This window comes from Oreochromis niloticus, linkage group LG7, assembly GCF_001858045.2.
Source record: "Oreochromis niloticus isolate F11D_XX linkage group LG7, O_niloticus_UMD_NMBU, whole genome shotgun sequence".
NCBI classification, from domain to species: Eukaryota; Metazoa; Chordata; class Actinopteri; order Cichliformes; family Cichlidae; genus Oreochromis; species Oreochromis niloticus.
Window position 1 is genome coordinate 47,185,348 of NC_031972.2, and position 11,064 is coordinate 47,196,411.

Here is an 11,064-nt window from a genome sequence, read left to right on the forward strand (position 1 = left end):
ACTAAACAGTAAAATTCTGCTTTACAAACCAAGGTTTTTCCAAGTTAAAGCTATTTTGGAAAGAGTAGAAAATACGCAGTCAAAACTTGAATAGCTATACTCTCCTTGCAAATAGATGTGCCTCTGGTATTTCTGGCTGCGCTCTGTGTCTCTGCCCTGTCTCACATTATTTGTGGCCCCTTTCAGGGAACACTGCAGCAGTTTGTGGATGACTTCTTTCGCAGCGTGCTGTGCTCTGGGGCAGTGGTCCCACCAGCTGTCAAATATTTCTTTGACTTCCTGGACGAGCAAGCGCTGAAACACAGCAATGTGGATGAGGAGACTATCCATATCTGGAAGACGAATAGGTAAAACAGCAGGTCGACTGCGTACACTAATGATCACTCTCAGAGTTCCTTTTGTATGCTGTATGTTAGTATGTGGATGTACTCCAAGTATCAAAAGAAAAGGATGTTGTTCTGCAAAGTTTACTGTGTGCAGTTAATTTAGTCCAGTCTTACAAAGAGACTCTACAGTGAAACAAGATAAATGATTAAATATGTAAAAAGAGAAAAAAGGTAAGGACTCAGCACCACAAATTTGTATTTGTTTCCGGTCTCATTCCATGAAATTAATTAGTCCACATGACTCCCTCAGAATAAGCGTCAGATAATGACTATTTCTGTGTTACTGTCCCCTGAAGTACATATGAAGTACTATTTTTCCCCACATTTTATGGGCCCTCATAACTTTATAATTACAGGAGATAGCCATTTAACTTTATTCTCACCTGAAAAGCAAATTTAAGCTCTTTTAAACACGGGAACCCACTCCAAGTGTCACAATGTAAAACAAAAATCTTGTTTTTATTTGCCAGGATTTTTTTTCCTGTGACCTACTTTATGCATCAGTATCAGAGAATATATCACAGTTTTTCACTGCAGCAATTTATTGTCTAGGATTTAGAGTAACAGAAGAATCTGTGCCTGGGATTTATTTTTTTATTTACTAGAGGACAATTTAAAAAGTGGATTTGGGGTCATTTTCAAGGGTTTTATCTGTATAATATTTTGGACATAATACACTGATCAAATAAGTTTAGGTCCTAAAGATGTTTTCTTGCAATCAGAGCATGGAAAAGGGTGGAGATCACAGAGTGCTCCTCTGTGGCTCTATGCTCCATGTAGTCAATATAGATATCAGCCTTTGCCATTAAGGGATGTTAGATGGTCATTAGCAAGTGGATCATTGTTGTTGATGTTTCCTTCCCTGAGAGGCGTTTTTTTTTTCTTCATGGTATTTCAACCAAATATCTATAATTACTACATCTTGTCCCCTCTTTCTCAATAGAACAGGAAATTATGCAGATAGTTTCATATGTTTTGACAGTACCTTTTTACTAAATGTTTAAAGTAACATTTTGTATTAGTGGAATATGGGAACTCTTTTCATCTTTGGTTTAATTAAAAAAAAAAAGTCTAATGAATCTTTTCACCCAAATTTGGACTGTTCATGTATTATTGCCATTTTTGCCAGTAGAGGGGAAAAGTATTTGCTTTCCCCCTCTTTCCTCTATAGACCTGAACCATCTGAGCACTAAACTGATTGGATGATTCAGTTAATCTTAATGCTTTCCATCGGATACAGGTTTTTTGTTTTTTTTAAATCGGAAAACCAATGAGTAGCTATAACTCCCGAAAATGTAAAACAATAAGAGGAGCTTTCTAGGATAATTTCGTCTTAACTATAGTGGTGCAGAAGTATGGCATAGTATGAAAAAATACATCTTGAATGAAATACAAGGACCTCTCAATTAGATACGACTGTGGTATACAATTTCACAACTAGTCCATACAAGCACAGCTATCCGATTCCCACCAACAGAAATCCCGCTGCCTGAGACACTGTAACTCTCCAAGAAATAAAACTTACTTATCCCAGAATGGACGGAATACAAATGCCCAATTTCAACTTACTTAGTTTGCATTTGCAATCCCCCTGCTCCCATGTGACATTTAAGTGCATAAATTAGTGTCACGTCGGCTAAGGCTCAAGCATACAAGACGACGTGTTGCATGTAGATGCCGGTGATTGACGCAAGGCTGGCAAGAGAGCAGCCACACAAGGACAGAAGATGAGCGATTTAATTACTTACTACACTCCACACCACACTCTGCATCCGCCCGTTCTGTTTATCAAATCAACTGAGGGCCATGTACTAAATATGAATGTGTGTATGAGGCATAACAACAAACAAACATGGTAATTATGTCCCAAGCTAATTTAATTCTGTGATTATGGCAACATTGCTATTTTTATGCTTCCATTGTATTCTCACGGCAGCCTTCCCTGGAGATATTACCAAACCAGTATGAATTTTACGCGGTGCGTTTCCTCTCTCAGATGGCAGAAGACGTTCTCACCGATTGGGGAGGAGTTTTTTTTTTTCCTAAACTATTGTATTTGGTTGTTCTTTTGAATGTAAAAGCTGATATGAGGTTGGAAGAAAGTCTGTGGAGTTTGTTTTTCCGTTCAGGGGGGAAATTAGCAAGACCATTCGAGCATTGCATTATGTAGTCTGGGCTTTAAGTTGTTAGGCTGCACAGGAACCTCAGAGGTCAGCTGCTTTATCATTTCTAATCACTGTTTGTTAGAGTAGACAAGCGTCATTGGATGTTGCTTTGTGCAGATCCCTTTAGTTGTTAAAAAAAAGTCTTCAGAGATCATTTTTTTTCTTTTTCATTTAATTTTCTGTGAACAGCAATAGTTCTCACAGAGGTCAGCATCGTGTGAAACAGTAATATAAACTGACAGTCAAGGGTATTGTTCTGAATAAACTGACACCGACAAGAAAGGCTTTTCTCCATCCCTGTTATTATCTTGTACTGCACTCAATTGCACCTCAGGCAAGTGCTCTCACACATGAAATGAAATGCCTCCCTGACTTAAATTAATTCATGGATGTAATGCGGTTGATGAGAGCCCCCCCCCCATTCTGAAACAATAATACCGATAACAACCAGTGATGATAGACTGATTTCTTGCCCCTCTTTTTAATACCCGTGCAGCCTGCCTCTGCGGTTCTGGGTGAACATCCTCAAGAATCCCCACTTCATCTTTGACGTCCACGTGTCTGAAGTGGTGGACGCCTCGCTCTCTGTCATCGCCCAGACCTTTATGGATGCTTGCACCAAGAGTGAGCACAAACTCAGCCGGGTGAGTGGAAACGAATGGACAAGAGGAGGGAGGGGTGGGAGAATATGAGGTGGAGGAGTGAGGAGGAAAAAAGGAAGATGGGTGAAAAGATGAACAAAAGATGAGAACAAATTTGATTATGTGAGAAGGTCATAGGCACATTAATTTAAAGTGCCATTTTCACTGAGTTGTATCCCTTCCCCTTTAGGACTCGCCAAGTAACAAACTACTCTATGCAAAGGAGATCTCCACCTATAAGAAGATGGTAGATGAGTAAGTACTGTCAGCACTTTCCATCTGTTTTCATTGGAGATTGTAATACCTTTTTTAAATATCAATTAACATAATGGAGCAATTACCACCTCTTGTCTACTCATTATGTGTGTGTCTGTGTGTTTAGTTACTACAAGGGCATCAGGCAGATGGTATCTGTCAGCGACCAGGACATGAACACTCATTTGGCAGAGGTGTCACGGGTAAGGAATACATCTGTCATTTTTGAATAGAACACAATAGAGTAGAATATCTTCATTGTCACTGTAACATGTACAGTGAAATAAGTGCAATGTCAACAGTGCAGAGATCACTCACAACAGTCATAAAAAAAATCTGTAAATTGCATAAAACTATATAAGAGATGAAAAAAAACAAAAGACAAACACAACTTTTCTCCATTCATCTAAACTGCAAAACCCTCCATTGCACACAGCACAATCATGTGGATAATGCAGCATTTAATGCCTTTACAGCTCTGCGATAAAAACTCGTCTTGCTGTTAATGTTGCAATCCTTAAGGTTTCAGTCCTGGATTATCATCCAAGTCATGATTTTTAACATCACTTGTGGGTATTGAACACATTTAAGATTGTTGGGTTTTTTTGTTTTTTGTTTTTTGTTTTTTTACCAAAAGCCCCCGGAGTCTTAGTTATTGATATAATAAGTAAAGAAAAAGGTATTTTTTCTAAAGCCTCTTTTGTACTGGCATGTTAACTGTGAGAGATTCATAGTCCACTTTCAAGTCCATAAATTCCATTTATTTTGGGTGTTTTTGTCTTTAATTGACAGCAGATAGGATAGGATGACACAGGAAACCAGTGGAGAAAGTCATAATTGAATCATATTGCGTTGATGTGGCATTCACTGTAACCATTTGGCTACAAAGACCCCTCCACATAATGTTTTCCACAGGAAGGATAGTATGAAAATTGTATTTTTACTTACTGCGCCAAGGGTGCACTTTGCAACTACATGCTGCTGAAGACAACAAAAGAGGAACTGGTGTATTTGTTTGCACTGTGGCAGAATTAACTCAAATGGTTTTAACCAAAAAGCATGTCAATAATTGACTTCCTTTATATTGTAATATGAAAAACAGGATTTGAGTTTATGAAAATCTTAAGGATTATAACTTTAATGCCCGGTGGCATTACATATCAGCATTGTTCAGTGGCTTATTTATTGTGTGTGCAGTAATTCTCATTTGCTCCTCCACAGTTTTTAAAGCCTGGGTGTAGTTTATTCAGCTGGGTCCAGGTTCATGGTTTGGTTGGATTTCCACTTTAACCTTTAAATTTCTGTTTATGTTTTTCAGTCTCACACAGACAAACTGAACACACACGTGGCTCTCCATCAGCTTTACCAGTACGCCAGCAAATACTATGATGGGGTAAGAGGCCCTTCTTTTTCCTATCACACCCGAAGGAGGCTATTCCACTGAATGCACTACTGCCCACTATATTATTGGTTCTCCTTTTTTCTCTCTCTCTTCACTCTTGATATGCCAGAAGAGTGATTGTATGAAATTTTAATTGAAAGCATTTCTGTGGGATGTGAATTGGAAAATTGCTCTGGGAATTGATTTTTAAGAGTCCATTGTGCATTGCCACTTGAGGTCACGAAAAGGGGATAAACAAAACCTAATGAACAAGTTGGATAAACAAATGGGGCTGTCAGTCTCCCCTAAGTGGGACTCGCAAAGAATAACAGCTTATATGACGCGATTGCTGATGTCGAATAACACCATCTTCTCCTCCCACTCTCCACCCTTCTTCTTCCTCTTTGTCCTGTGTTTCTTCTTTGTCCATCCCCCTCCTCCTTGTTTCTCTGCTTTTCCGACATTACCCTTATGCCATCCTGTGTACAACTCTTTGTCTCCTCTACATCCTCTACACCTATTATTCCCGACATCTCCCTTTTTTTTTTTACTGTCCTTCTTACCTTCCATTCTTTTTTTCAGATCATCGCTTCTCTGGAAGAGGACCCAGCTGCCCAGAGTAAACAGCTGGCCCTGCGGCTCCAGCAGATAGCAGCCGCCCTGGAAAACAAAGTGACTGATCTCTAACCCACTAAGTGGAGGGAGGAACCAAGGGAGGGGGGAATATCGCCAGTGACTACAGGGGCTTATTTCTTTTCTTTTTTTTAGTGAATAAATTCCAGAAATGAGGAAATGTGAGAAGGGACCGATGTGGGCGTGTTTATTGTACAACTTGGCCCTGGGGTAATTTTCTGTTCTGTGTGGAGTAACAGACTAATGAAATGCAGAAAGAGAGGAGACAGGAAGAAAATGGTGGGTTACACTGTCATAGGTACGCCTTAAAGCTCACTTGCCAAACCTTAAAGGTCTGCGCACTCATTCATGCTTCACTGAATATTGCTCCCACAATGCAGTGCGGCAGAACTCTCTCTGAGATTTAAGCCCCTCTGTGGAGCACTGGCATAGGAGATAATCAGATGTTCAATTTCTCTCTGTGTAATAAAAAAAAAATGGTTTTAAGAGTTGTATTATATATTTTTTTTATCGTGCAGTCTTTATGCGGAAAGCTTTATAAGAAAAAATATCTTTTTAAATGGATCACCTTGTGGTGCGGATAGTGTTTTTATTAGCCTGTGTGTGCGTAGATGCCTGTGTGAAGTACTTGTGGAAAAAACAAAAAAGAGTGTGTGCTGCTGAATTTAAGTGTGCGTTTGGGTGGATTGCACATGTGCGGATGTGTGAAATTGTGCGTGCACACACGGGATGCCTACTGTCAGGCGCGAGGGTGACAGGACGCCTGCTTTGTCGTTTTAATTCCCCCATACTCAGTAACACACTGGAGCCTGTGCTCTCAATGAGCTTTATGACAGAGACCAAAGGGTCCTCAAAAGGACGCTGGTTAATCTAGCAATGTACAGGCTCATATGAATGACAGGTCACCAGGCGTTTCAGAAACATTTAAGTTATATTCTTTTTCTTTTGACTCGGATTTGGTTCCGGCTGGATTGCCTGTTGTGCTTGTGGAAATCGATAATAGCACAGTCTGTCTCCCTTTATTGTACAGTGCCATGAAACATTCCACTTCAACTAAAGCACAGAAGGACATTTAATACGTTTTAAAGATATTATAGTTAAAGACTGTGTTTAAGTTTTTTTTCCTTTGCTATATTGTTTTATTTTTATATACATATATGTATCAGCAAGAAGCAACCATTTTTCCTGCCACAGATTCGTGTCACTCGTATTAGCCCTGCAATAATGTCAGTATACCATGAGCCACAATCAACAGTTGCATTTGCTTACTAAAGTAGCAGTTCAGCAATATGTTAGAAGACTATTCAAATTGTTTTATGCATTGCTCATGTTTATGATTTTTGTACCATATTTTTAGTATTACCCTTGTAATGTTCCAAATAGTCATCAAGATTTCTGCCTCTACAGCTATGAAATAGCCTGTCGCTGATGTTAATAATTTAGAAGAGATTCAGTCGGTACTTAAATGGCATGCTCTGAACAATTATCGTGGATTTAGCCTCTGTATGATGTCGGGGGAGGGAGGGGGGTGTTTGGTTCAGTCGTGTACATAATTGTTATATTAATTGGGTTATTGATATGTCAGTGTCAGAACCGAGGTGTCGCCAGGGTAGGTTGGTTATTTCTTGGGCCATTAGACGCCATCCCTAAATTATAGGCCTCGCTGTTGACAGATGATTTAATTGTACTCGCTGTATCTGATCATGGGTGTGTGGATTTGACGGCGCATGACGCTCTCCACAGCCCCAAGAATGTTAACGATTCCTGCCTTCGCTAGAGAGAGGTGTGCACAGACCTCGAGCTTGCCTGCCTGCTGTCTCAGCATGGCACCTTGGCATCCCGACCAACAGCACTTGGCACTGCCCACTCAGCGCAGTGCAGAGTGGCACTCTGTATAATGGAATCAGCAGGGGAGGCTTTTGATCTTAATTGCATGCCGACTGCAGGCTCCATCCTTGTCTCCGGTGTTGTTTACTGCTGAGTCCTTTCTTACTGACAGAGTTGATGCAAGAAGCTTCTTTCAGAGCCTTTCTTTCACCAAAAATGTGCCTTATATAGGATATTACATATATTGTTTCTAAATTATTCTACTGGTAACCTAGGTGACTATGATGATGATCGTGATATAGACACAGCAATGTATTTGGACTTGTGATCTTATGTGTGCTGTCTCAAATGCTAGATGCCCTGCTGCAGCCATTTGCGTGCCAATAGGCTGAAGATGTTTCAGTAAGATTTCTTTTATGGTTGCAATTTTGATGTGTGCATTTCCTTTGGGTGTCTGTGGTGTGTGCTTAGTAGGACTTTGGTGGGTAAGGCAAAAAAAAGAAAAAGAAAAAAAAAAGCCAAACTGATTAAATGTAAAACAGTGGCCAATGTGATTTGGGTTTCCCTTGAAAATGTCTGGCATTCCTAAATTAGTCTGAAGCCAAAAGGTTATCCTTATGTAGATGGATATGCGCAAAATTGTTCCAGTTGTGTTCATTTTTTGCCCTGTGTTTCTCAGCTATTCCACAGTGTGTACGATAAATGACTATCTATACTCGACAAATGACCTTTCTTACTGCTGTGCAGTTATTATTTTTATTTCTCGTTTCCTATATCATATAAATCTTTGTAAAACGTTGAAATACTGTATTCTAACTGTATAATCCTATGCATTGAGTCCTGGGACAAAAATAACAAAAGTGAAAAAAAAACCTGTTTGTGCAGTTGTCGAGACTTTTTTTTTCCATTTTGAAACTTGTGAATGTGCTGTGATGATAAAAGAAACTGGGACGCTCCATTTTCAGTACAGGACCATTAACGGAAGCCAACGTTTTCCTTCACATCCAAGGCAGCTCAGAAGATTCTTGATCTTGTACCTGATCTGGTTGTACTGGATGAACTTAATTTTACAAAAGTTGTGTGTGGACGGAGGGTTACAGGTTTCATCATACACTCTTCCGTTAATAAACTCAGAGACATATACGCTCTTCATATCTGCTGTGTTTCTTTCATCTTCAGCATATTGATTTGCTTCAATTTGACACCCACCTCTCACGAATAATGCATGAGAAACAATCACCTTGGATGATAGAATAGCTTTTTCCACCGCTGAAGCAAACTCTCTTTTGTGCAAGTCTTTGGTATTTCTGCATGACCTTATGAAGAAAACATGCACAGGCAAGAGTAATGGTGGGGTTTCTGAAAATTAAAACCACCATAGCCCTATTTATGAAGAAGAGGACCAAGTGTCAAAAGCTAACAGTTTTTTTCCCCCCCTTATCACACATATTCCTTCATATTATGACCCCAAACGACTTTGTTGATAACATCAGTTGATATCATCAGTCTTCATATGCAGCATATCCTATGATGGCTGATGCTTTTCCCCCCAAATGCCACATCAGGTTCCTGTCACAAGGCTCGGAATACAAACTAGAAGCCAAGGTCTGGCTTCATGAAATGAGTTGATAATATAAATAGCCGCGCCGCATCTCTGTCATCGGCGGTGAAGGTTGGAAAAATTGCGGCAAAAAACATTAATTAAGTACTGACAGCTAAGAATGAAATTGGAAAAAAGAAAGATGAAAGGCAAAATTGCCTCATCTGACTGCTTAACAAACCCAGACGCAGGGGTGGAGATATCAAAGACAGACTAGGAGCCTGCACGGGCCATCTTCTAACCGAGCGGATCACTGATGCAGCAACAGATAGAGCAACTTCAAGGGCTGCTGCCAAAGCAAGAGTGATTACACTTGATTATCGCAAGCACTGCATTTTGTACACTATCCTTGATCACTTGTGGGAAATCAAAGGCAATACAGTACTTTATATTCCTATTAGGACACGCAGCTTACATCATTTTGGGATTCAACATTATTTGCCGCGCACAGCGCTTGTGATAAGATTTTTAAATAACCATGCCCTTCACTGTCTAGAAATCAATGATACTGCACACTAAGAATAATTATTTTTCAGTCAGCCTCTGTGCCGGGTTTCAAGAAATTGGGTTAAAATCTGCATGATTCCTGGCTTCTGTTCTCCCGTCTAGGATGCTTCTTCACACAATGCAGCCAGCCTCTCCTTCTGCAGGTTAAGTCTCACCTCCACGTTTGAAACCTCCTAACGAGATTTGGCTTTGATTCTCTCTGCCTTAGGGGAGGAGGAGGAGGAGGAGAACTTGGAGCAAATAAAAACAATGATGGTGTGGTGTCATTCTAAACAGTTGTTCTGATGAATAATTTAAAACCACGCAGGCAGTTTCTGATTCCAGGGTTCTCTAAGCTCATATCCTGGGAGCAAATTAAAATATCTCGTTGAGTTAGCTTGGATTTTCACATGTGGGATTTTATTAAGCTTAGTATGAGTTTAAATTGGTTGTAGTCTACTTAACACTTGAGTCTAACGAGTAGTGATGGGCGGCAGTATCTCAAGAAAACGGATTTACTAATGTTTCAAAATCACACCCATAAAAAAGACCCTCAAAATGTTTTTAATTGTGTGACATGGAAAAACGTACTACATCTGTGCACCACAAATGCAACTTATTATAGGCAATAATTTAAAAAAATGCCATCAATATCACTACATGCTTTTTTAAATGTAATTATAACGACTTAATTAGGTGTACATACAGAGCGCCTCCCACTTCATTTGTCAGATGTGTGTGCGAGAAACATATAATTAAAAGAAAATAACACTCACGAGTACAGGTAATTCTTCTGATTACTGCTCATGCTGGCCATTAAAGAGGTACTCTTTCCTCAACAATGAGGGACAAAGCCTACTTAAATCTAAAACAACTTTAGCTGCAGGTGATCCTTGGACTGTACTGCAAAGCCGACTATTCCAGAAACAGAAGCCCAGGAAAGCCCCCGGACCAGACGGTGTCTCACCCTCCTGCCTCAAGACCTGTGCTGAACAGCTGGCTCCCATCTTCACTCGCATCTTCAACAGATCCCTGGAGCTGTGTGAAGTTCCATCCTGCTTCAAACGCTCCACCATCATCCCTGTTCCCAAGAAACCCACCATCACAGGACTGAACAACTACAGACCTGTCGCCTTGACGTCTGTGGTCATGAAATCCTTCGAACGACTGGTGTTAGCCCATCTGAAGGACATTACAGGCCACCAGCTGGACCCTCTGCAGTTTGCCTACCGGGCAAACAGGTCGGTGGATGATGCAGTGAATATGGGGCTGCATTACATCCTGCAACACCTCGACCGCCCGGGAACTTATGCCAGGATCCTGTTTGTGGACTTTAGTTCGGCTTTTAACACCATCCTGCCTGAACTTCTCTCTTCCAAACTCTCCCAGCTCAGCGTGTCTCCAGCTACCTGTCAGTGGATCACCAGCTTCCTGACAGACAGAAAGTAACAAGTGAGGCTGGGGGAGATCACCTCTGAAACTCGGACCCTCAGTATTGGTGCCCCTCAAGGATGTGTCCTCTCACCACTACTGTTCTCCCTCTACACTAATGACTGCACCTCCAAGAACTCAGCTGTTAAACTCCTAAAGTTTGCAGATGACACCACCGTCATTGGCCTCATTCAGGATGGTGATGAGTCTGCATACCGGCAGGAAGTTGAGCGGCTGGTACTCTGGTGCAGTCAGCACA

General features: G+C 40.6%; 1 protein-coding gene across 2 annotated transcripts in view; it reads left to right on the forward strand.

Moving 5' to 3' along the window:
* LOC100711829 (plexin-B2) overlaps positions 1–8,440 on the forward strand; it is a 132,718-nt gene extending 124,278 nt beyond the window's left edge. For both annotated transcript variants that reach the window (XM_019361763.2, XM_019361764.2), the window contains 6 exons: positions 187–347; positions 3,048–3,195; positions 3,383–3,447; positions 3,575–3,650; positions 4,766–4,840; positions 5,411–8,440. In XM_019361763.2, the coding sequence (XP_019217308.1) occupies positions 187–347; positions 3,048–3,195; positions 3,383–3,447; positions 3,575–3,650; positions 4,766–4,840; positions 5,411–5,515 (630 nt within the window). In that variant the 3' untranslated portion in view covers positions 5,516–8,440. The remainder of the gene's footprint in view (positions 1–186; positions 348–3,047; positions 3,196–3,382; positions 3,448–3,574; positions 3,651–4,765; positions 4,841–5,410) is intronic.
* The last annotated feature ends 2,624 nt before the right edge of the window (positions 8,441–11,064 follow it).